This window comes from Myotis nattereri, assembly GCF_964212035.1.
Source record: "Myotis nattereri genome assembly, chromosome: 2".
NCBI lineage: Eukaryota > Metazoa > Chordata > Mammalia > Chiroptera > Vespertilionidae > Myotis > Myotis nattereri.
Window position 1 is genome coordinate 189399661 of NC_138076.1, and position 27941 is coordinate 189427601.

The 27941-nt window shown below is 35.2% G+C and overlaps 1 protein-coding gene across 1 annotated transcript in view; it reads right to left on the reverse strand.

Moving 5' to 3' along the window:
- ATF7IP (activating transcription factor 7 interacting protein) overlaps positions 1 to 27941 on the reverse strand; it is a 103556-nt gene that overhangs the window by 59756 nt on the left and 15859 nt on the right. The window contains exon 2 of the mRNA XM_081082962.1: positions 6444 to 6572. Coding sequence (XP_080939088.1) covers positions 6444 to 6484 — 41 coding nt within the window. The 5' untranslated portion in view covers positions 6485 to 6572. The remainder of the gene's footprint in view (positions 1 to 6443; positions 6573 to 27941) is intronic.

Here is a 27941-nt window from a genome sequence, read left to right on the forward strand (position 1 = left end):
CTAGACTTTTAATTGCTCAGGATGAGAATTGTGTGATTTTATTTTGCATCCCTAAATTTTAAGTATTTCACAACAATCCTGAAAATAAAATCATGAAGAATAATCAGTGTATTGCACAATAAATGTTAATAACCTGATTATTGCTTACTGCTCATTAGTGAGACTATTGAACCTGATAATACAATGTTTCATCCACTTTGATACTTATCTACTCAAATTTCATATGTAGACTTTCAAAATTTTTATCTTAAACACTGGATATCTCATCATCTATTAATACTTATTTTTCCAAAACTATTCATAAAACATTATCACTACTTTCACTACTTCTGTTTCATATGCTGATTCTTTTGCTTTCTAGATGTCCTCTCTCCCAATCACAAAGCACTGGCAATATTTACTTGAGGACCCAGGGCACTAACGAATTCAGTACTCAGTGATCATGACACTTCAAATAACTGAATAATCTGTCATCAATCTAATAATATTATCTGGGTATCAAAATGTGAAATGGAATATCCCCTAACTAAATTTTTTAAAATTTACAAAGGAAATGAGTCTGCTTTACCAACAATTCCCTGGACAAAGCAGGAGTAAATCATGCTCTTGAAATTTTGGTTACATCAAAACCAGAATGGTCACTATGTTAATTTGTTGTATTCATTGCTTTGTTTTGAGAAATACGATGGTAATCTACATGAAAAAATTTCAAGATACCTTAAAATCACTTTTCCAGGTGTATTTTGGGTATCATGCTGTTATACAAACAAATTAAAACTAACTGACCATATTTTTTAAAATGCAATTTTAAAATACATTTATCAAATTACATCTTCTTAGAAAAATTAGTTATTCATCAAGGCCCTACCTTCTAGTTTGTCCCACTTACCAAAAGCCAATACCACCTAGGCTGACAATGAGTGAAGTAACAGAAGGCCATGTTTTTATCTGATGCTTATCAAGGGGCAATTATATATCAGACACTATATCAAGGCATTTTCTTTTCTCATTTAAGTGACAATTTATATAAATTTAACTTTACAAGTGATCTGAATACATAATAGCCATGCTGCTATTATGCATTCCATTAAATAAATAATAATTTTAACTTAGTAAGGACACCCCATTCAACATGAAGTTGTTTTTATTAGCACCAGCACCCTTTCTTATGCATTTCTGCCTTAAAACTTTGCTACCAACGGGTGTTCTATTTGATCAGCAATAAACTGTATGATGTTAAGCAATAAACTACATATTCACCACAATTGTCTTCTCTCTTTGAAAATAATTTAATATAATTGCTAAAGCAAATCTATAAAAACAGAAAGCAGATTAGTGAAGGCCCTAAATTGGAGGGTTGGAGAAGAAATGGAGAGTAGCTGCTAAAGGGTACAGGGTTTCTTTATAGGCTAAATAAAAATCTACACTAATAAAAGGAAACATGCAAATTGACTGTCCCTCCACTATGCCACCAGCCAATCAGAGCGATATGCAAATTAACTCAACAAAGATGGTGGTTAATTTGCATACACAGGAATGGAGTGAAGACTGAAGACAGTGTAGAAGGAAGCCAAGCACTGCAGAAGGGAGCGAAGTGGCAGAGAAGGGAACGGAGCTGAGGCAGCAGAGACAGGAGGAAGCAAGGCAGCAGAGATGGTAGGGAGCGAAGCAGCGGAGAAGGGACGGAGACGGCAGGGAGAGAGGCAGCGGCGAAGGGAGGGAGGGAGCCAAGGCGGCGGAGAAGGGAGGGAGGTAGCTGAGGCAGCGGAGAAGGCAGCCGGCATCGCTCCCTTCTCTGCTTTGCTCCAGCCTCAGGAAGCCCTATTCTTGCAGGAATCTTCCTGCAACAGGCCTCTAATCTATAATAATAAAAGGGTAATATGCTAATTAGGCCAAATGTTTTCCAGGTGTCATTCTGGACATCCTTCCTGATAAGACTGGGGCCAGAGGGAAGCCAGCCTGGGTCCGGGTACCTGCGGGCGGCTGGAGGAGGGAAGCCTGGGTCCCAGGTGCCGGAGGGAAGCCGGTGCTGGCAGCCGGGGGAAGAAAGGCCTACTCTTGCACAAATTTTCGTGCATTAGGCCTCTAGTGTTCTAAAGTTAGCTGTAGTGATGAACAACTGAATATTTTTTATAAACCACTAAAGTAAATAAATGAATAAATAAATATTTAAAACCTAGTGAATTGTACACTTTAAACAGGTGAGTTGTATAGTATCTCAATAAACTCGTTTGGAGTTTGTTTTTGTTTTTTTAAGTAATAGCAGAAAAACAGTTGAGTATTTTTTGCTTTTCAATTGTTTTTAACCTAACCTCCCTTTACTGGATCATACTTCTGACATGGACAAAACAACTATACACAGAGAGCCAAGTAATAGTTCATATTTTAGGGAGTTTACATTTCTAGGCCAACAGGTACACCTGTGCTTTCATGGTGATGAAAGGAATACATATAAAATAACAGCAGCATTGTTTTCTATGTGCTCATCTTAGATGAAACAGTTCCTCATTTCTCCTATCCTAAATGGGACATAATTCTATAATATGCTTATCTCATGTGAGGGTAGCAATGAGCATGAGATACGCATAAATGAACACAACAGTCCTAGCCAGTTTTCTCAGTGGTTGGAGCATCAGCCCTCAGACTGAAGGGTCCCAGATTCAATTTCGGTCAAGAGCATGTCCTTGGTTGCAGGCTCGATCCCTGGTCAGGTTGGGGTCAGAGTGCATGCAGGAGGCAACCAATCAATGTTTCTCTCTCGGTGTCTCTTCCCTACCTTCCACTCTGTCTAAAAATCAATAGAAAAAATATACTCAGGTGAGGATTTAAAACACACACACACAACAAATTTTATCAACCAAAAAACAGCACTGAGCAATGGTACAGATGAACCCTCCATGTACCTATTATTAACAACACCTTCTACACACAGAAAATGGAAATAACTATTTTTTACCAGAAGCACTAGACAATCTTAAGTGAAATAGAAGCATTCTCTTCTATTATAAACTGGTACTGTAACCAAAGGCTTCATATGTAATTAATGTTGATAAATTTATTTTAAAATGAGATAGACTCACTAAACTTTCTGGAGTTACATAAGGCTTAGTCACATTTTACAATATTGCTTCATATGATGTATGTGGCTACCATATACCACATTTGCTAGTACTTTAGATGTATCTCTTTAGAAATAATTACCATAAATGGACTTTAATACTTATATTTATTTATTGTTTAATCAAACACTTTGGCACATCTCATCACGTACCTATTATAAGATTAATACATTAAGTATCTAAAGTTTTGTTTTCATAAAACACCTTAAAATATGTTGATATCATTATAATGTGCTTCAGAGGTCATTTACCAAAAAAATAATAAGTATTCTGTTAATGAGCTACACAGTGTGGCACATAGTATATACTTAGTAAATATTCATTAAAAGAATGATGAATTATACATATATAACTAACAATTCTTAAATGAGAAAACTGATTCTTTTAGAAAACAAAGGTAGTAATCTAGAATATTTTCAACAAAATTGTAAACAAACATGCTGGCATGTTCACATACAGTAAGTTTACACACAAAGGACAACCTCTCTTTGGGGAGTCAGGATGCTTATTTACTAAAAAAGGTAACAATGTATGCCCACATGTACATAATATGTATTGCACACCATTAAAATTAATCAAATATGACATAAGACTCATTTTTCAGCTTTTATAAAACTTGTTTAGTTTGATTTCATATTTCAAAAAATAAAACACCATTTTGAAAGAAATCTACTTTTGCTTATAACTACATAATAATGAAAATCTTCTTTAAAATAATAAACATACCCCAAATGGAGCCCCCTGCAGCCATCTTATCTGTTCTCTCACAGCAACAGAAACTGAAAGACAATTTGCATAGTCACTGTGGTTGGCCAAAGAAAACAAGCTCTTATAGCCAATCAGAAAGCTAGAAATTGGGCAACCATAAGAGGAGAAGTTTTAAATCTGCCTGGCAACAGCCTAAAAATAGAAACAATATGCTAGTATGAATCCCAGAACAGATGTGACTATAAGAGCAAAACTATCCACAAAAACACTATTTTCTTAGGGGGAAAAATATGTGCTTTATATTTCATCATCTAAAATATTAACTTAAACTTTCCTAAGTGGCAATTAAAGAAAATTAATGCTAAGCTAAATAAATAGGTACTTTCAAGTTACATACCATGGTCCATATTATTTTATATGTGCACTAGAGGCCCGGCGCACGAAATTCACCGGCTGCCCGCAGCCAGCTCCGCCCCCTACCACTACCCACCCCCGGTTCCCCTTTCGCCATAGTGCAATTGGAGCCTGCCGGCCAGGGAAAGAAACCAAGAGGTGGTCAGTGCGCCTCATAGTGACTGGTCAAGTGGTCTTTCTGCTCATTCCGCCATTAGGGTCAATTTTTATATTACCCTTTTATTATATAGGATATGTGTGTGTGTACAAAAATATTTAAGTGTTTTTCTTTTTTCGGGAAAATAATGAGGTACTTTAATCACACTTCTAGTATCTCTAATATCTGAAGTCTCTCAAAATCTGAACAGATTGCATTTGTTTTCTAGCACCATTTCCCCTGCAATTATTTGGGAATCTGAGTTACATGTAAGAGATTGTTTGCTATGTATTAAAAATAAAAAGATTAAATAACAGCAGATCTTTAAATAGGGTGAGAATTATGCTTTACTCATTTTTAATACTAAGCTATTCCAACATATAGTAGTGTCTTCCATATAGTAGGCACTCAATAATTATTTTCTCAAATTAAAATAACTCCTGTCAGTGAGGGAAACAAATTATTGAGGCAAACAATGTACAGGCTAATGTAATAACTATGAAGGTTATGGGCCAGTAAGAAATGACCAAATCAGGGGGAGAAAAGAAGGATAGAAAAAAAAAACTTTTAATTTCAAGAATTTAGCCCTAGCCAGTTTGGCTCAGTGGATAGAGTGTCAGCCTGCAGACAAAGGGTCCCAGGTTCGATTCCAAACAAGGACACATACCTTGGTTGTAGGATCCTCCCCGGTTCCTGACCTGGTCAGGGCACGTGCAGGAAGCAACCAGTTGATGTATTTCTCTCACATCAATGTTCCTCTCTGTCTTTCCCTCTCTCTTTCATTCTCTCTAAAAATCAATGGAAAAAATATCCTCAGGTGAGGATTAAAAAATATATATATTTTAAAGAATTTAAATAATAGCTTCTAAAATAAAAGGCTAGTTAGACAGTCAAGTCACGTTAAAACAAAGTTATTTATTAAAGTGCATGGTCTATACATTTCTTATATCAACGTTCATCAATGTGTTTTAATGAAATTGTAAATTAATTTTAAGATGTTTTTTGGCCACTGTTATCCAAAATACAAAATGAATTCACATATTCAATACTAGGAAAGTTTAAAAACTTAATTATGGCCGAAACCGGTTTGGCTCAGTGGATAGAGCGTCGGCCTGCGGACTGAAGGATCCCGGGTTCGATTCCGGTCAAGGGCATGTACCTGGGTTGCAGGCACTTCCCCATTGGGGGATGTGCAGGAGGCAGCTGATCGATGTTTCTCTCTCATTGATGTTTCTGACTCTCTATCCCTCTCCCTTCCTCTCTGTAAAAAATCAATAAAATATATTTTAAAAAAAAAACTTAATTATGAAAATTATATATAAAGGACTTATTTTAATCATGAAAAAAGCTTATAAACAATGCCTTTGAGACACATAGAAATGCAGATAGTTTTAAGTAACAAAAAGAGTTCCAGTGAAGGATGGAGAAAAATCAAGTAAGCAATCTACCATGTAATAATATTTTAATCAATATTTAAGGATAGCTAGATTCTAAAATTAAGTTTAACCAAGCATTTTGAAATATACTGTTACTTTAAACACTGGTCTGGATGAAAAGTAACTCTGCTTATTGTCTTAGTTTATTAATGTTGTATTCATATGTGACGTGGATATCCAGACTCTAACTACAATTGTATTTACATCTTTAAGGTAACTTAAATCTTATACACATAGATCTTTACTTATCAGAACAAATATACTATTATTTATCAGATAGGAAAGTAATATGAACTAATCCAAGTTACAATTAGTGGTGAAGAATATAACAAATGGGTCAAATTTTATTAACAAGGCAGTATAAGTAGGAAAAATTATTTTTAATTCCAGATGTGTAAATCAAATATCACTTTAAATATAAATTTCAGCATTTTATATTTTCTTAGGTATTATTTAAAGCAGTTATATACTTTTTAATTTTTACTTATACTGCCCAGTTTTATTTTAAGAAAACAGAAAAAGTGCAATATCTGCAAAACATTATTTCAAGTAGTCACACATCTGAATTTTGGGTGGACTGAATAATCAATGGCACCTTCATATTAACAATTAGTACAGCAGATAAAATACCCTGTAAAAGTTTCAGTAGTTCCAGAAACTTCACACTCCATCTCTCCATTCTCTTGTTTCTTCAACCCCTTCCGCCAAGAACCCAGAGTTCAAAATGCAGCTGAGAGCCAGATGTTCCATGGCCCTAGCCTATGTGTACAGAAGTCTAATTTTAGTAACAAATATAACTAAAGGAAGAACCCTAATCTTCTTTCTTACCCTGGAGGAAACTCAAATTCCTCTTTGTACCTATTATTTTCCTCTTCTGTAGCAAAGAAATACTGCTGGTATGTTATCCCTCCTTGTAGATCTAATTAAAATTATACTTGCCACAACTTTCTGAGCTAATCCTATTTATAGATCTATATCTTTCTTCAGTTGGAACTTATGGACCAGTATTTCCCCAGGGAGCAAAAGGAGAAAAATTACATTCCCATTCTAAAATTTTCTGGGCAAACAATACATGAGAATACAATCTACTTGTTTCTGGCAAATGTCCCTAAAAAGATTTTAGTTTCACAGGTTGGTGATGTATGTTAAGAAAATACAGAGTTCCAATATCCAAAACCAAGAATTATCACTCTGTTTCTTTCATCTTTTTAGAATCTAAAAATTATCTGCAGAGATCTGAGCAAATAACACTACACTTTGGAAACTCTCTTAACTGCTGTCCCAATGAGCCAATACTCTCTACCCATTTTAATTGACTAATAATCACAAATACACTGAGTTCTCATGTTTCTCTGCCCTCATCTAAACTATTCATATTAGTTGTACTTGTTAATGAATTCAGTTGTACATTTTCATTATAAATCATAGAATACAATTAAATCTTGTGTAAACTGATGAAATGTAAGTGCAAAAACTAAAGAGCTGCTAAATAAGCATCAGTAACAGATTACTGCAGAAAAAACACAGTTTAGGCACATCACTTAACAGCTTTAGGTCTAAAGTTTTCCATCTGGAATAAATGGAAATTTTATTAGAAGACCTGAAAGGATCCTTTAAGTTTTAAGCCTTATATAAAATGTTAATAAATTCCATTGCTCTACTGAGAAATGGTGAAGACAGGTTGGTGTGTTCATGTATTCCATATTTATCAAATGCCATGTAGGTCACAATTATAGCATAATTTTTAAGACACTCTAAAAAACAATGTGATCGAAAGTACAAAAAACATAAACTAACATTAAAGTGTTTCTGCAGCCCTAGCCGCTTTAGCTCAGTGGATAGAGTGTCGGCCAGTAGACCAAAGAGTCCCAGGTTCAATTCCAGTCAAGGGCATGTACCTTGGTTGCAGGCTCTTCCACAGCCGGGGCCCTGGTCGGGGCTCATGAAGGAGGCAACCAATCTATGTGTTTCTCTCACATCAATGTTTCTCTCTGTCTTTTCCTCTCTCTTCCACTCTTTCAAAAAAAAAAAACCACAAAAAGTGTTTCTGCATGTAGACATTAATATAAATGTGGAAGAGATATATAAACAGTAATGCAATGTATGGATATCTTTCTACATGAATGACCATGAAAATCAAAAGTTCTCTATTTCCTATTAACTGACATCTCTCCAATATACTGTAGACTGTTTAATCCTAATAATAAAAAACACATGTGTAATTACAAACAAGACCTTTACAGATACCTTACTGTCTTCCTGATCAGGTTACTACTTATTCCCAATTTTGGTGAGCCAGAGTTCTGAAAACTGACTCTGCATGAAGAATCACTCAAATTCAAATGGAAGGGGGAAATAAGAGTATGCCTTTCTTTCCAATCTCAATTTCAACTGCACTTCTGTTCATAACTCTATTTATAATTCAGTTATATCTACAAGACTTCACAAGTAGTTGCTAAGCAACAGCAACATGCTGAGTTCAGGGCTATTGGAAATCTGGCTTTCTGCCACATGAAAATATTTAACTGAGTCTAGCGCCTCCAGAATTTAAAAAAGAAGAAAAGAATGGAGAGGGAGGGAAATGCAGTTAAGTCACCAAGCTCTTAGCATAGGTTCACAAATTGAGATGAGGAACCTTATTTTGTATTTACAGGTATTTATTATATTTCTCTATTAAATTTATCATCTTTCTAATGTTGAAATTAAAACTGTGAAGCTATTCTCCTGAAAAATGGGAGACATTATGATTAGCCATGTCATTGTTAATGGCATAACAATTGACTTAATAAATATATTGTGTAAAAAATAGCTCTTAGACTAGGAGAGCAGTCTATGGGAAATGACAGATTTTCTATGTTGGATCTTTTAGGCCAGGAGACAAAAAACGGTACATGTTCTTCAAATTCCTTTATTCTCAAATGCGTAGTTAACTAGTAAGAGAAAAGATAAATTTTCTACCCCAAACAGTAGTTTTTTCATTTTAAATACCTCTACTCAAAAGTTAAGCTTATTCAAAAATTATTAACAACCCAAAATAGTTATAAAAATTAACTGTTATTTTTCAGAATAGAAAAGGCATTGGATATGGTTCAACACTCATTCACTGAGAAAAATTAAAATTAAAAACAAAAACATTGCTCCTTAAACTGATAATGGCTACTTCAAACCAATAAAAAACTTCATATTGTGTGGTAAAACACCATAAGCATTTCCATAAGGGCAAAAACAAAAGCTGTGATACTATATTTGATGTTGTTCTAGCTGTCCTGAAAAGCAGTAAGAGCTCAGTCAGAAGATAAAATCAAGAAAAAATTTACTTCAGAATAGCAAGAAAAAGGTATCTAGAAACATTACATATATATGAAAAAATTCAAAGGTATGAAAATATGTGAAATATTAGAGCTATGTTGGACCTAAAACTCAATATAGACAAAATATCCATTTCAAAGGCACAGAAAGTAGTACAAGTAACAACAAATTTTGAGAAAGAATTGAAAAATAAAAAGCATAGTGATATGGGATTGGTATCCAAAAAAAAAAAGAACATCTATTAATGAATAAAAAAGACAAGCAATTCAAAAAAAATAAAAAAACATAAACAGGCAATTCATAAAAGAACAAATATAGTTCTACCTCATAATAACCAAAGAAAGACATAAAACAACAAATATAGTTCCACCTCACTAACTATCAGGGAAAGACAAAATGAAAATATATTTTTATACATCAGATTGGCAATTATTTATGGTTAACAACAAAATACAATAATGTGTAGTCTCATACACTGTGGGTAGGAGACCTGATGGTCATAACCATTTTTAAGGGCAAATAGGCAAGAACTGTGCATTACTTTGACACACCAAACACACTTTGATATATCTATCTTAAGATACACTAACATGCTTTAAAATATGATGTATCAAGACTAACTACTGCTGCACTAAATAGCAAAAAAACAAAGAAATTTAACATTCATCACTAATAGTTTTTTAAAAATAGTAGAGCATCCACACTAAAGAGTAAAGGACACTAAGAAGTTAGGAAGAATGTGGTTCTTTCTCTTTCATGGGCATGAATTTAACTGTACAACATAGTAGCTGTAGAACTCATAGTACTTAGAGTACAAACATTGGAGCCAGACATACCTTCATGAATACTGGTACTATCATTTCCTAATTAAGTTACTTGTCCAAGATATTTATCCTCTCCTTGTCTCAGTATCCTCATCTACGAAAGGGAAAATATAATGCCTGCTCTCCTACAAATTTTAAGGGGATTAAATGAGAAAATAAATAGAAAATAATTAAATACATATCTAAGCAATCAATAAATGTTTCCAGTTTTATGCCATGTTTTAAAACATAAAATAATTTTTATCTCTAAATATTTATATATGTATTAAAGTGATATTTGAAAGTCTGGAAGGATAAGTGCCCAACTAGTTATAGCAATTCACTAGGGGTGAAGAAAAGAACAAATAGAGACTTTCACCTAGACTTAATATGGGAGTTTCAATTTTCACAAGAAAAAACATTCATTTAGTAATTTGTACCTTAACAGTTAAGCTCATTCAACTTTCCCCAATCTCTTCTATGCTAATGCCAGGGCAGCAGTGACATTTATGAATAGGGTAGTGAATAGGGTAGTGGCTAGGGTAGTGAACCACACAGACACTAAGCTCCAGAACAGACAGGGAAGGGAGATTACCATCCAAAAGACAAATTCCCAGCATATCCCATAAGCAGCCAAGTACTACTTGCCCACCCCTCCCACCACCTGAGTCAGCATCTATCCAAGGTAAAATAGGAAATCGCAAGTACAAAAATGAGTATAATCAAGAATAATTTTTTAAATAAGAAGATTAAGTCCCAAATCTTACAAACAAAAAAAACACTAGCTAGTTGGTAGCAGAATGAACCGAAACATTTTTAAATGGTATATTAAATATTCTCAAAGGGTATAGGATGTTATTTTACCCATAAGAACAAGCATAAAAAGAAATCAACCTGAAATCTTAGAAATTCAAAATATAAGCTGCATGGATACAACTGAAGTGACTGAAGTTAATCAAGAACAGATGTTTCCTCAAAATATTACACAAAAGAAAAACAGAAAAGCTAAAAGACATGAGGACATACACAGAAGCAACAACTTTCACTTTAGAGGAGCTTCAGAAAAAAAGAACTGAGAAAAAAGGATTAAGAAAATAAGAACAAACAATCCACAAAGCTAACTAAATATACTTTCCATAAAAAGGGCCTACTAATTACCAAAACAGACTAAATTAAAACAAGCAAAAATGTTTGGACATGAAGTGCTAAAATTTCAGAAAACAAGTATGAGGAAGTGCTAATATTTTAGAGTAAAAAATTATTTAGCTACAAAGAAATAAGAACTAAATTGTCATCAGACTTGTCTTTAGCAATACTGAATGCTAAAATAAAGTATCCTCAAAGTTCAGGGGGAAAGATATTTTTTGCCTAGAATGCTATGGTCAGAAAAACTAGCGATCAATAAGAATAGAAAAATAAAGATATTCTGAGCAAAGACTAAGGAAACAGACCATTGTTAATATAATTTTATAGATATACTACAGATACAAGACAGCAAAGACCCTAAAAAAAAAAACTCAGATAAGAGAAACAGCAATGCTCCAAAAATGAAAAAAAACTCACAGGCAGGATGAAATAATTAAGGATCCATCATCTTTAAAATAAATATTCTGAAATTAAAATCCTAGATAATTACAAAATAGAAATTAAGAGATTTAGGAGTTGTAGAATATGGGACAAATATAAGTAAACTATCCATCTAAAAATAACAGGCTTCAAGATGGATAAAATAACAAAAATGTCATCAAATCTTACTATAAACAAGAGACACACCTTGTAATAATAGCATAGAAAGACTGAAAATTAAGAAATAGAAAATTATACAATAGGCAATTGCTAATAAAAAAAGTATGTATATATAACATTCAAAAAATAATTCAAATTGAAAATAAAGTAATGAAATAAAAATATATTTCCTATTGATAAAAGTTACAATACACTAGAAATATGTATCTTTGATGTACCTAAATAATGTTACTTTAAATCACATAAAGCAATACAGGTTTAAAATTTTCAGGAAGAAAACTAACAAATCCACTATTAGAGATAAACACACCTCTTTCTAAAATCTACAGATGAAGAAACAAAAGTAATATAAAGAATGCATCTCTCAAACATCTGGCAAAAGGTAGAATTGTATATTCAACAAACCCAGAATATGCACTTTTATGAACACATGCAATATACATTAATATTGACCATTCGTGCGGTGACAAGGAATTAATAAATTCAAAGACAAATAAGTAAATAAATAAATAAATCACACAAGCCACATTCTCTGGCCATAACACAATAAAGTTAGATAAACAATAAAATGAGAGGAAAACTATCTCCTTATAATTTTTTTTTTTCATCTTTTGGCTTAAGGACAATATAAGTGGTGAAATAACAACAAAGTATTAACAGAATACAACCTAGGTTTTAAACTAAAATCATACTCAGATTAGCCCTGAACCTAGGATGAGATAAATGTAGCAGTACCATGAGTTCTCTTATTAGGAAGTCCAGGAAGAAGAGTTAGGCCTCAAGCAACCAAAATGCTGAGCTAGTTGTAGGTTTTGCAGTTGCAATTCTATTCTATTCTTTTTATTTATTTTTGTATTTTTTACTTTTCTTTTGTAGCCTGTCTCACAGCACTGTGGGGTAATGTACACACTTTGGGCTGGTTGATAAAGAGGAGAGAGATCCAAAGAGGCTCTTCTTTCTTTGGAATTATTTATATTGGATATATTTTCAGTGGTGGAATTTATCAATGGATTAAAATGTAGGAACACTTTAAGACTCAAGAAATCAGCTCTTCCATGAAGACAGCTGTATATGTAAGGGGTAGAGAAATAAAGTCTCAACAGAAAAAATAAAATAAAATGATACTCAAAGGAAGGGATTTTTAACTTATTGTAAACAAGAAAATTCAATAGTGTTAGGTGGCTGACAAATATGTCAGTGCAGAGTTAAAGTGTAGAACAGAAGTATACAGTCAAAGAGAAGGGAGCCATGTTCTAGTATTACATTTATTACATTTAGTTCTAAACATCATAGATAAACAGGGACTTTTAAAAACAGTAAATCAAACAAAAGGATGACCAGGCTAAAAAATGAAATACAACAACATGTTGTGTAAGGAATAGCTGGGAAAATGGAGGATATATAGCCTAGAAAACACAAGGGAATTTTTATGGCTGTTTTTAAATAATGCAGACCTGTCAGGTAAAAGAGATACAGATACAGAGACAGACACAGGTGGGGAAAGGCAGTAACAAAAACAATGGAAGGCCAACTCAGTCTCAAAATCAACAAAGGTTAACTTGTTCATATGTCCAATAAAAGAAGCTGTCTTGCCCTGGCCAGTGTGGCTCAATGGTTAGATGCTGGCCTGCGCACTGAAGGGTCTCGCCCTGGCCAGTGTGGCTCAATGGTTAGATGCTGGCCTGCGCACTGAAGGGTCTCAGGTTCAATTCCTGCTCAAGGGCAAATACTCTGGTTACAGGTTCAATTCCCAGCCCCGGTCAGGGCGCATGCAGAGGCAACCAATCAATGTGTTTCTCCTACATGAATGTTTCTTTCCCTCTTTTTCCCCCTCTTCCATTCTCTCTAAAAATCAATGGAAAAAATATCCTCAGGAGAGGATTAAAAATAAAAAAGAACTGCCTTATGAAACCAGAGATGCTCCCTTCTGTCATTATAAATGATGAAGCAGAAACTAAATCATTACCTGTCCAGAAAATCAAACAGTGCAAAGTGAGATGTTAAACTATTTGACCACTTAGGTCCATTTATATTGAAAATTTTGTGATTCTACACTGCTTTGCTAAATAAATTCTGTTGCCTAAAGAGAAACACAAAAACAAAAAACTTGAATTTTTCCCTCAGATTTTTGGATCATTCACACTTGATCAACTTCAACAGTCTCAAAGATTACATATGTTTATGCTCATGACTTTTATCATTGTCATATATGCTTTCTTTTAGGTTTGTCTATATTTGCAATACTCCACTGTCTTATGACCCCCAATTCTAACAGCATTCAATAAATTCCACTATTATGGTCTAACAACTCCGTGTCTTTTTACCTATATATTAAAAACAGTCATTCCATCCAAACTATCTTCCCAACCCAACATTTTCCTAAACAATGGCTCAAGAGAAGTCTAAAAACATTTCCCAACTTTTAGATTTGTGTGTTCTCCACACCAAGAAAAGTACAACCTTCTCTCCATCCAACCTCAAGCACATTAATCAAAACTATTGTCTTTCGCTTTAGCTGGTATGGTTCAGTTGGTTGAGTGTTGTCTCTGCACCAAAATGTCACAGTTCCATTCCCAGCCTGGGTTGCAGGTTCCATCCCCTGTTGGGGTGTAAGAGGAAACCAATCGATGTTTCTCTCTCTTTTTTTTTCTCTCTCTTTTCCTTCCTCTCTCGAAAATCAATAAAAACATATTTTTTAAAATTTTATCTTTCTACTATACCATTTCTCCAATCCAAATGAAATTATTTACTGAAAAGAAAAATACAAAAAATACATATTTTATAGTTTAAAAGAACATACATTAAAACAATTTTTAAAAAGCAAAGCAACACTGTTCAAAGGCAACGGGAAACAGTGTGCACCTGAAACACGATTGTGGCTTCCTCACAGTTGGCCTCTAATTTTTAATTACCCAACCATCCTATATAATAAAAGCCTAATATGCTAAGTGTCCAGTCGTCCAGTCATCCATTCAACCAATCAAAGCATAATATGCTAATGACATGCTAAGGCCGCTCAACTGCTCACTATGATGTCCACTGACCACTAGAGGGCAAAAAGTTGACCAGTCGACCAGTCACTATGATGTGCACTGACCACCAAGGGGCAGACGCTCCGACCAGTAGGTTAGCTTGCTGCTGGGGTCCGGCCAATCAGGACTGAGCGAGATAGGCCGGACACGCCCTGGAGCCCTCCCACCATCCCTCCCCGGCTGGCCAACCTCACGCGTCCCTCCCTGGCCCCAATCATGCACCAGTGGGGTCCCTCGGCCTGGCCTGCTCCCTCTCGAAATCTGGGCTGAGGGACCCTCCCCCCCACCAGTGCATGGATTTCATGCACCGAGCCTCTAGTGTAGTAATAAATGACAAATTGCCTTTCAGAATCAAGAGAAATGGAAGTCCCACCTAAAAATAACACTTTTGTGTTGCAGAAAGAGCCTACTGCTTAACTTACATAGAAGGGGTGCAAAGAGCAGAGAACAGCCTACTATAATTACTTTCCTCCTCCACTTCTCTAAGCTAGACTCACTACCACTCTTCACTTATCCTACTTATTTATGTCTCCACACTCAGCTCCAAAATGATATCAATCAGTAATATATTTTATCATTGGTCATAGTGACATATACACAACATACTTGCATTTCTTTATACTAATAAACATAAAAGTTCATATGTTTACCATAATGATCATAGTCTTTATTTTATATAGCTCTTCATTTTTGTTTCATTTAGATTTTTGTATGCAATTTTTCATGATACAAGATAAAGAATAATATAACAAATGCCTATGCACCCTTCACCTAGCTTAAGGAACAAAAATATTAGATTCAATGGAATTTTTAATACATTCACTTTAGTTTTAGACTCTTTAGTTCACTTTGTTAAAAGGTGATAAATTTAAATATGTGGAAATGAAAATGATAAGGGTGGTATTGGAAAACTTGGCCAAGTTATATGTATAAATATATACATTATCTAATGAATGTCAATGAGCCACTTGTGAAAACATAAGCACTGGTTTTGATGATGAATTCAAAGTGGTACATTTACACTAAAACTTTATAGTTTTAAGGTCACAAAAATGTCATCTCTCTATATGTACCAGGTGGTGTCACCACAATTGAGAACACAGTAATAGGACTATTATGAAAAGAAATCTAAAACTGATTTCTATGTAATATAAACATATTGTATGTATGAGTAATATTCATATATGAAACCCACTGTTAGTTCACTTCAATTTAAACTTGAGGAAAAATAGAAGATAAAAATAATTTTTTAAGATCAAATTCAAATATGGCATTCAAAATTCCTGAAAATTAATATTCAACAGTCTACCAATCCTACTATTACTAAAACTAAAACAAAAAACTTCCCAGTGGTGAGATAGAGATGTAAGGCCTGAGGGAGTAGGGAGAAAGGTTGAGGTGCGGGGGAGGAGGAGATTACAGAAAAAGGACCTGAATCTCTTACCTGTGGGCAGCTTGATATTGTGAAAAGGATTTCCTCTTCTGTAAACCACTGCTACTTATTTCATTTATATAAATATTAAAAGCCGATGCAGACGTCTAGATCAGCCTTCTTGAACTTAAATTCCTTGTTTGGTTCATATTCATAAGAAAAACAGGAATACAGTAGATTGGCTACATATTAAAATTCCTTTCAAACAGTGGTTCACATCTGTTGTGTAGTTTGTGCAGCAAACATCCCATTAACCACAAAAGCAAAATAAGAACGTCAGACAGTATGTCAATGAAGCTCACAGAACACACAAAGTACATTTTTCCAAAGGACTATTGTAAGTGAAGATGTCTAGAATCAGAATTCTTTTGTACTGCTTTCTATGCTGCCAACTATTAGGTTTGCAGCAACTGTGTGCAGTGAAGTACCTCCCACATATTACCCAATAGTATCAATAGGCATAAATCTATATAAAAGAAAAATTAAATTTTAAAAGGCTTATATGCCTTTTCATTATGCCACATATTTATGTGTCAACTGTGCAGGTCTCAGTACTCCTATTCTAATGTATCAACTCTGTTCTTTCAGCCCAAAAGGCTGAATTCTTATACTCTCCAAACTGAAAATCCACGCCACATATTATTTGCTGCCCTAGCACAGGCAGACTGCAGTTACAGCTAGCTGGCGCCAGTAAGACTGATTTACATAAAGCAGACCTCATTTCATGACCAAACTAAAGGAGAATACTGCTGAGTAAAACCTCCCCCATTCGTTACCCTCAGGCACTAACTGGCTCTAGAATGTATCTAGTTATCTATTTATTAATATGATTCAAACCCAGGTAATAGAAGAATATTAATTTATAATTCTTATATAACATGAAATTCTACCCCCACTACACCAAAAATGTTTAACCCTCAGAAATATTCAAAATCTTAGTTTATTTGTGGCATGGACCAATATTGATTACACTAATCCAATGATTCCTATTTTTAACTATTATTAAAAATATAAATAATTTACATTAGCTAAAAGCTGTCCTCATTTTATTCTACAACTGCCTTTCAAATTTCAACTAATCACTTAGTGATCATTAAATAGATTTGCTTTTAGAACCATAGTGCGTTATGTTTCACCAAATAATAAGACAATGCATCTTCAGGTATGACTACTACAATGGTTAAATAATTCATATTTACCACTCGTTAATATTACTAAAGCATGTGCTCAATATTAAACTTAAGCAATGTTAAATTTTGTGTATTGTCTAATTTGGCCTGATATGACTGAGCAAGAGTTGAATCATTATCTATAAAGTTCTTTTAAAAATTTTTATTACTTTATGGCCTACTAATAAATAATTCTATTAACTCCACTTCTATTTCTCCACTTATTTTATTGAGTATAAATATATTAAATTTCATTTTTAAATAATAATCCAGTCACTAATTTAGAGCCACATCTAAAATGATAATAAAATGAAAAGTACTTGGTATGCTAAGGGTTATCCAAATGTGTTCCTTATTTTTAATCATATTTTCAGGCCTCTTAAAGCAGCGGTTCTCAACCTGTGGGTCCCGACCTCTTTGGCGATCGAACGACCCTTTCACAGGGATCTCCTAAGACCATCCTGCATATCAGATATTTACATTACGATTCATAACAGTGACAACATTATTGTTATGAAGTAGCAACGAAAATAATTTTATGGCTGGGTCACAACATGAGGAACTGTATTTAAAGGGCCAGAAGGTTGAGAACCGCTGTCTTAAAGCATAGTCTTTAAATTATCCTTATTACACAATGAAGAAAATGAAACCAGTTCTAAGTAAAGGGAATGATAAAGTTACGTATCAACAGGACCTGGTAGACATCTAATAACTGGATAATCCTAAGTGTTACTTGGGGTTATCTTTGATAAGCAGTAATAGATTTCCTCAAATAACTATTTTGTCTTGTCAGGATCTGTGCTCCACAAACAGCACATGAAAGGACAAGGACAAATATGACTAGTACTCATGTGACTATTGGCTCCCTGTTTCACTCAACACCTAGCATTCTCAGTCCTTCAGTATTTTTACCTTCTTATATTTACTGTCTTCACATGTCCCCTAACCCAATGTAAACTCATTGAGGGCAGAGATCTTGTACTCCAACCATGAAAATAGTGCCCAGCAAATAATAGGTTCATAATAAGTATTTGTTAAATTTGTTGAATCAATTGATTAATCCACAGTCCATTTTTGTTTTCACTCTATCATGTTACCTTAGCATAAATAAGAGTTCTTGTTTTGTCCCCTTTGGGTTCTTTAAAGTATTCACATTGACATATAAACACCTTGCTCTCTGGTATTTTTAATATAAATCAGCCAGGTCCCTAACAACCTCCTCTCCCTAAAGATCCTTTTCTAAGTATCCAGTAGTCCATATTTCTCCCAATTCCATAATGATTGGGGGGGAAGGGGAAATAAAACAGAAAAAATAAAATAAATTGTGCTGGAGAGAACCCTGTGAGGAAAAAGCAATCAATATTTACTCACAACTTAAGTTGTCCTACACACTGCACTAGGTGCTTTATATTTGTTCTGTTCATTTAAATTCCAATAGCAACTCTGTATGGTAGACTTCATCCCTATTTAAAGTTACGAAAACAGGTTCTGAAAATACTATAGCTTCATTCCATAAAAAAATAATACATAAAACTTATTGAGCACTCACATGAATAGGCATTATACTTTCAGCACTATATATACACTTCTCATATAAACCTTTAACTAGTGAGTGGAAGAACATGAATTCACCTTGACTCTGTTTAACACCAAAATTTGTGTCCTTATCTAGTCCAACCACCTCCCACATTTAATGGTCAAGGAATGGCATTAAGAGCATAAATAATTTATCCAAAACAGATTACTTAACAGTACCAGAACTAAAAATAATTGTCTCCTGACTTCTATACTAATACTTTCTTTCCACTTCGCATGCCCCTTCTATGTCTACAAAGGAAAGCACCAGGTCAGATGGCTCTGCTGGGCAGTTGGGTCTGGTTTACTTCAGCAGGCAAGGTTAAAGCCCTTAGGCAAACGCTGAAGCAACTCCTCAGATTTCTCTCTTGGTGTTAATTCAACTCCCTCTTTCACTAAACTCAAAGATTCACTGAGTCAATAGCACTGTTTCATCATTTCCATATTCACACATTAATGACTAATAACAGACTGTTACAACAAATTATTAATAGAGAACATTTTGTGAAAGTTCTAACCTGAGCCATTTTTTAAAATCCTTATTTGAATAAACTTAAAGCTTTCTCCCAAATCACTTTCTCTTTTGGGAGTGTGAGGAGTAGGAAAACAGGGGAGTCAATGTTTCCTGTGCAAGTTAACTGCTTTTTCAATTTTCACTAAAGTTTTCTCTCTAACTTGAAAAGCATTTTCCAAAAAATAAGATTCTTTTAGCACTTTCCTAGAGTTACCACTGGCATGGCATTACATGAATGCTAAGAAGCTGGCTTTCACTCTGGAAAATGTAAAATTCAAATTCACATCAGATCATGATTATAAATTACCATTTTTCATAGGATCAAGGTAGTCTTCATTCACATAGTTGAGGAAGTGAATGGAATGCAAACAGTTGCAAACTTTTAACACAAATAAGTTTATAATAGCCCCTGACAATATCTACTTTAATGCAGTTAGGAAAACTTCTATTAGGATCTTACTCATTTTAAGTGCTAAAATCTGATAACTCAAGATTTTTGCCTATATTTCATTTATCTATTCAGTAAACTGCATATCATGATTATTTTTTCTTTTTTACTATCATCAAGTTGATAAACAGTGATTTTTTTTAAAAAGATAACTTATTATATTAAAAGACTCTCAAAGTACTTATTTGTTTCTAATTAGTATTTCTTTAATCTCTTCTTGCTGATGTCACTGTATCTCTTCCAATCAGCCAACACAGTACTCCAATATAAAAATCAGGACAAGGCTAAAAGTTAGCAAATGTGCCATATCTTCTAAAGAGTAAATTGACTTTATATATACTATCTCTCCTACCAAGTGAAGTAGACTAGATTTTACTTATGCTTACTTTCTTCTGGTCTAGAAACTGTATTTTAAATATTAAAGGCTGCCAACAATCTGTCAACTAAGTAAAAGGATCACTTACAGAGCCCAGCAGGTAATGTGAATTAATGAAGAGAAGAGGACCAGATGTGAAGACAAGGCCCTATTTGAAGGAGACAGTAGCTACTCAACTGTAAATTATTTTCTCAATCAGAAACACACTCCTAGCACTGCTTAATCTTCTATTTTTCAAGAGATGAGACAACCACATTTTTGTGTAAAATCTAACAGCTTTATTTTGTTAACAACTAGGGAAATAGGGTAATGGCTAAGGGATAAAACAAGTCAGCTGGCTGCCAGTCTGTGACCACTGAAAGAGAACTGCAGTTACAATTCTCTTTTGTACCGAAACAGAAAAAACTCTAGGCTCTGAATTCAAGTCATCTCTTTTTTTTTTTTTTAACATATTTTTATTGATTTCAGAGAGGGAGAGATAGATAGAAACATCAATGATGAGAGAGAATCATTGATCGGCTGCCTCCTGCACACCCCACACTAAGGATGGAGCCTGCAACCCTAGCATGTCCTCTTGACTGGAATTGAACCTAGGACTCTTCAGTCCGAAGGCTTATAGTTTCTAGACCAGAAGAAAGGCCTACGCCCCATCCACTGAGCCAAACCAGCTAGGGTTCAAGTCATCTCTTTACAGAAATATTTTTGTCACTATATACTTGGAGCACTCATCCAGACCAGAAGTGAAACATTTCTTCTACTCCTCTGTGTAATGCATTCTATTCTCGCTAAGTTATTCACAAGAGTAAAGCCCAGTAGTGAATATATCATATTACTAAGTCGATATACTTATATTAGTTAGCACTTCCTGCTTCTGAGCATATTATATAAGAAATTTCCCACATTCCCTGATCCAATCACATTTGATAAAGCATATGACATCTGAGAAACAAATGAACTGAAAAGTATTCATTCCTGGAAAATTAGCATGCCAGATATTTGTTGTGCATTTCATGGTACTATTTAGAAACTTTATATAAATTGATCTTCAGCATATCCTTGCCAAATGAATAGGAATTTCCCCCCATTTCATAGGTGAGGAAACAAAAGTCAAAAAATGGAACATGTTGGCCAATATGAAAAAAAGGTAGCAAAAACAGAATTTAGTTAGGTTTGAACTCTTGGGCAATGTTCTTTCCACTATCTCAACATTCCTTGTAAAGGCCTATGTTAATGAAATGGCTTATGAAAAAGGGTAAACAAATGGGAAGGAAAATAAGTGATAACAATAACATAAACCTCAATTATCCAGCTCCCATATTTATTATGCCCTCAGTTATCCTATATAATAAAAGGCTAATATGCAAATTGACCAAAGGGGGGAACAACCAGTCACTATGACACACACTGCCCACCAGGGGGCAGACGCTCAATGCAGGAGCTGTCCCCTGGTGGCAGTGCACTCCCACAGGGGGAGTGCCACTCAGCCAGAAGCCAGGCTCATGGCTGGTGAGTGCAGCAGCGGTGGCGGGAGCCTCTCTGGCCTCCACAGCAGTGCTAAGGACCCCTGGGGGGATGTCTGCCTGCCAGCTCAGGGGAGCAGGCCTAAACGGAGAGGCAGACATCCCCCAAGGGGTCCCAGATGGTGAGAGGGCACAGGCCGGGCTAAGGAAACCCCTCCACCCAGTGCACGAATGTCGTGCACTGGGCCTCTAGTTCAACATAATAAATAACTTGGAATTCAGCACAGAAAATTTGAAACTGTCACCAATCCCAAAGTAATAATCCCAGTGGGGTCTAGTTTATGCTCACAGTTGCAAAAACACAACAAGATGCCGGGAGCCAGTCCATGCTTGCTGTTTCAAGGGACCTGGCATATATAGCATACTGTTCTTAATATGTTTGCTCCCCTTAGCGCTGTGTGTTTTAACCAAGGTCACCTCTCCGAGAAAGGTTGTTTCCCCAGGTAGGAATTTTTCCCTGAAGTTAGGGAGGGAATAAAACCTCTTACCCGCCTTAACTAGTGCCAGGCGGGTAATTAATCACTTTAACTACGAACAATCATGCTTCAGCTACATAATCTTTACTCTCTGGAATGGAGATAAGAAACGCCCTAACCTTTGTAATAGAGATTGATAGGATTGAATCAACTGGTATAAATACAGATGTAACAAGACAGCAAGACACAGAATTAAGAAGACAGAACCAGGAAGCACAGACCTACACAGAACGTTCTCTAGAGACAGAAGAACTTCTCTGGAGAGAACATGGCAAAAGATCCTGGACAGAAACTGGCCTCAGAACCTAGAGACAGAACCTAGCGAGAGAACATGGCAAAAGATCCTGGACTGAACCTGACTACAGAAATTGGCAAGAGAACCTGACTAGAACCTGGTGACTGAACCTGGCTGGAGAACCTAGCGAGGGAACATGGCTACAGAACCTGGCTGGAGAACCTGGAGAACCTAGCAAGAGAACATGGATACAGAACTTCGCTGGAGATCCAGACCAGAACTTGGCTGGAGATCCTGGCTGGAGATCCTGGCTAGGCTGCTGATCAACTGAACACTGTCTCCGTGTCCTTCCTTCTTCGCCGACTCCGTCGACACCTTTGGGGACCCCTGGACCCGCTGGGGTTGGACCCCGGCAACAAGACACTGAAAGAATTAACATTAATATCCTGAGTAACCACAGAGTGTTGCTGTTTCCCCATGTACACGTAATAATCAGTGGAGTCACCTTGTGGGGGGTGGAGGTAAATTTTATAGTCCACAACAGAAGGCAAAAGAGTGGATCATTAAAATTTCCCTGAGGTCCTACTCTAAAGAGCAACATAAATTGATCAGTAATTTCAACCTAGCCAGTTTTTCTAAGTACATGACTTGTATTTTTGAAATTTCTGAAATACAGTGAGTTATTCATACTATGAGAGGCATGACAATAAAGATTAAGATCACAGCACATTCACTTTCTTATATCGTACTCAAGGGCACAACCTTACTGAAAGGCATGATGGCTAGAACCTCTCACACCTATTGAATTTCTTCTTGTTCTCTTTTAGGAGACTTACGTAAAGTAATGTTCAGATTATGAGAATCTACCATATTACATAAGAATTCCCAAAACTTCACAAAGTAATTACTGAATGTGAAATAAACATGTTAAAATGTTGATGAAACTGAGCGAGTGATCCCAAACATCTTAGGTCACTGAACATTAAGTTAGAAAAAAAAAATGGATTAAAAAGAAAAACTAATAGATATAAACACAGTTTTACGGTAAGGCAGCAACTTTAAATTGTTAAATACCTTCATGAAAATCACAAAAGAACAAATAATATATGTTCTAGAATACTCTCAAAACTGAATTCCGGTTCCTTAGCACCTGGAGCTTTACAAATAACAACCTAGATCCTAACACTAATATAAGACCATAACTGTCATGTATGATCCAGTTTCAAACTTTTATTTTCATCATAACAGCCTACTGTTCTCATTTTATTAACAGGCTTATAAGAACTGTTATAAATATACATTATAAAATAAGTACACCAAAATAAAATAATATGTATCCCTTTTATATAATGGGAGCCTTCATAAGAATTTAATGTGCAAAAGTTGCTGTTTTTTAAAAGTTGCTGTTTTTAGAAAGTTTAAAACTTACTGTTCTATGTCATATTAGTCAGGGATATATTCATTCTGTATTGAGAAACCTAGAGAAATGTACTATACCACTTAGAAAAAAAATTTTTAAGTACTGCAGTTTAAACATTAGTGCTAATATAACTGTTCTGCTATCTGAAATATTACGTGAATAAGAATTTCATTCTACCTTTCTAGATCACTGCAGATATACAATATCTCAATAAATGTTTCTACTTCAGAACAATACTACGAAAGCTTTTTGAAAATTTTAAAACCTTACAAAACTATTGAGTTATATTAATTAAATATACCACAACTTTAAACTAAGACTAAAGTAAACATCAACAATTAATCAGTTAATTAAAACAACTGAGTATTTACTTCAGCTTTGTTGCATTAGAACACATTAGCTATAAAGAAAAGGGATAACCAGACCTAGAAGATGTGAACTTAATTTCTAAGTTCAAAATCTACATTTGAATGCCAATTTAAGCAAAAATTAATTAGGATACAAAGTTGGCACCATTAAAAATGTGAAAGAATTGGATGGCTGCGAGGAGACAGCATAATGAGAAAGATTGGGATCCACAGTACAAACAGGCTAACAGTGCTAAAAAAAAAAAAAAAAAAAAAAAGTTCTGTCTGTAACTATGATTTATATCCATGAATTAACATTCTTCCCAGAAATCTACCAAACAATACCTCCAAAACGCACACACACCAAGAAAAATTGCAAAACAAGGTTTAATTATGGCTTTTCAAAAATCTATTCAGATTAATATAGTTTTTAATTTCTACAAATAAATATCAAAAAAACTAAAATATTCAACACAAAAGGAATATTAAGTTAATTAGAGCCAGAAACACACTACTGAGTGATCAAATGTCTGGCAATGACAGAACATAAAATGGTGAGAAATGACATGAATTTAACCTTTGACCTCACCATCCTATGCACTGTTTCTTTAATAGAGGCTTAAAGGTTCTATTAGCAAACACTTCAATTTCCTAGGAAGCAAGCTCTAAGTTCACCTTCCTGTATAAACTCAGTAAAATTCAAATGTTTTTAATTAAAATCTTCAAAAATAAAGAGTAATTGGTTCTTACCTCTGGTTCTGATGCATGTGACAGTCCTCACACTTGCATAGTTGCTGCCTAAGCAGCTACAAAGACCAGGCTAGCAGCCATTTTGAGGAGCTGCACTGTCTCAGTTGCTCTGAGTGTAATTAAGATGGCTGCAGTGTGCACTCCAGAACTCAGAGTGACAGCTCAGTTATGTATCAAACAAAGCCCCTCCCACTTTGTCAGCCTGCAGGAAACTGAACACAGACAACAGCTAATGCATATACTGCAACAAACAATACAGCTACTCAGGACACAGAAAACAGAAAAGGCAGCAAGCCAGTTTTGTAACATAATGCCCGTGAATCGGACTTGCAATACAGACTTTGGGCACATCCAGATCCCCGACAGCTGGAAGTCCATGCCACATATTAGCAGCTACAGAGATGGAGCCAAATCACCCACAGCAAACATCAGGGAATTCGCTTGAAAGAAAGCCTCCATTTCAGTCCAGAAAAAAAAAGTCAAACTCTGCTCAAGACCCTTTTTAAAAAATCTTTTTTTATAGTACTTTTATTACAAAAAGAATGTCAATTTTTATAATTTCTGGAAAATTACGTTATTTAAATCCTGATAGTCAATTTCCATTTTTAGAAGACTAATTAAAGATTTTTTCCCCAGAATCTAAGCCCCAATGTGCTCAAATCTAGCAAAATGGCTAGAGGCTGCAATCAAGTATTTGAATCTTGACAATAATTTTAAATAACTGCTGGGAGGGACTAGAGTCATTATAGATATAATGGCAACAAAGCTTATTTTGATTAATCTGCCATAAAGATAAAACCTTCTCTTCTGTAATCCATGTGGTCAAAAACACATCTCCAGGTAAGTGTTTGGTCCCAGAGCAAATTAAATTTCATGCCCTGCCACAGACCCAACATTTTAATATAAGTGAAAAGTAAATAAAAATAGACACCTTTGGGGGAAAAAACAAATACGGAGAACAAAAAGGTAAAATTCAGTCTGAAAGTAGATATATTAATGAGACAGATTTGAGAGTGATCCCAACAAATGTGTCTTAGCAGTAACCTACCCATCAAGAAAAGTGAAGGGCAAAAAGAAAGAACCTGTGTTCTTGATAGCTCACATCAGGTAGGAAATGCACCTTTTCCTTCTCTCTTCCTTTGTTTACATTCCTAAAATGTAGTTGCCCAATGCTATCTTGTCTCTATTCACCACTTGATGTAGGTATTCATTAAAACTTCTTTAAAAGGGGGCAGAAGTGTTAAGGGTATAGCTAAAAGGAGACTGGCCCTATAAATGGATGATTGTTCAAGCTGAGTGATGGGCACATGAAGTTCATTATTTCTCATTCAATTTCTTTATACATTCAACATTTTCCAATAATAAAAGTTAAAAAAGAACAAAACACTCAGCTTTTAAAAGGTCCTTATTTATTCTCCAGGAGGCAAACTGGACAATGTATGTAAAAACTGCTTTAAGTGCCGAAACCGGTTTGGCTCAGCGGATAGAGCGTCGGCCTGCGGACTGAAGGGTCCCAGGTTCGATTCCGGTCAGGGGCATGTACCTGGGTTGCGGGCACATCCCCAGTGGGAGATGTGCAGGAGGCAGCTGATCGATGTTTCTCTCTCATCGATGTTTCTAACTCTCTATCTCTCTCCCTTCCTCTCTGTAAAAAATCAATAAAATATATTTAAAAAAAAAAAAAAAGAAAAAAAAAAACTGCTTTAAGTACGTTATCAGAAAAAAAAAAATTTGATCCAAGCCATATTAATCCTTCAAAAATTATAACCAATTCTCTGAGGTGGCTCAATCTATTCATTAAAAGTAAGAGTTGGTAACCTGGAAAGATCTGAACAGAATAGACATTATTATAGTACTGGAAGGTGACTAGAGTTAACGGGGAGACAAATAGCCAAAACATTTAAAGGTCCCTGATGAACAGCTTCTGATATTCAGGAAGCAGATTCTTTTGGACGTCTGTTCCACAAATATTTAAATTATGTAACACACCCTCAAATATTCTAGTCATGATCCAACCTAAATTATCTTATTGTTACCGTTATAATTAACCTTGTTATTAGTAACAGGAAAGAAGTAAAGGGGAGGCCAGACATTATAGGCATGTCATTTGGGCAGCTTCGCCAGGAAGCTACTTTACACTCCTCAGGGGTCCGACAAAGGGGAATCAGACACACGCCAGTAAAGTTGGGGTGACAGGGAAGGTGCCTACTGTTAGTCACACATGAGAACAAAGGTCATTGGCCAGAATGGGCATGACCACTGCAAGGGCACAAAATTTGAAATATTTAATCCCCTAAACAAAGGAATTCACTCTCTTGTTGTTCTTGGTTCCTCTTATGTCCTTGCTACTCTAGGGACTCTTGGGACTTGTGTGACTCTGGGCTTGTGGGCTCTTCTGCATTTGCTCACATGGTCCACAGCCATGCAGACCTCACACACAATTGACTAAATGGACTACAACTAGTCTGATACTAAACTGGACTCAGCTCCAGCATGGAAAGAAAACTCTGGACACTAGCTCTGACTTTAGCTTTACTAAAGAAATATAATTCCATGGAAATAAAGCTTTCTACCATATCTCATCCTCCCGTGGGGATCTCTAATTCCAGCGATACCCCAAGAACCCCACTTTCACTAATAACATTATCACTGACAATCCTTTCCTTACTCTCCTTTCTCCTCATTATGCCTATCCCCCAAACAAAGTGTAAATTACTCTTTCAAGATCTTTTATACATACCATAATTTTACTTATTATATTGCATTACCTATATCTTTACATATGAGTTTCTAAAGGACAGAAATCATATCTTAATTTGTTTCCCATTCACTTCATTAGTATCTATTTGCTTAATAGATGGTGAGTTGAAACATTCCCAGTGTTTCATTTCAATCACAAAAATCTCCGAAAATTCTATATCTTTAAGAACCTTCACTTTTTTAAATATATATTTTATTGATTTTTCACAGAGAGGA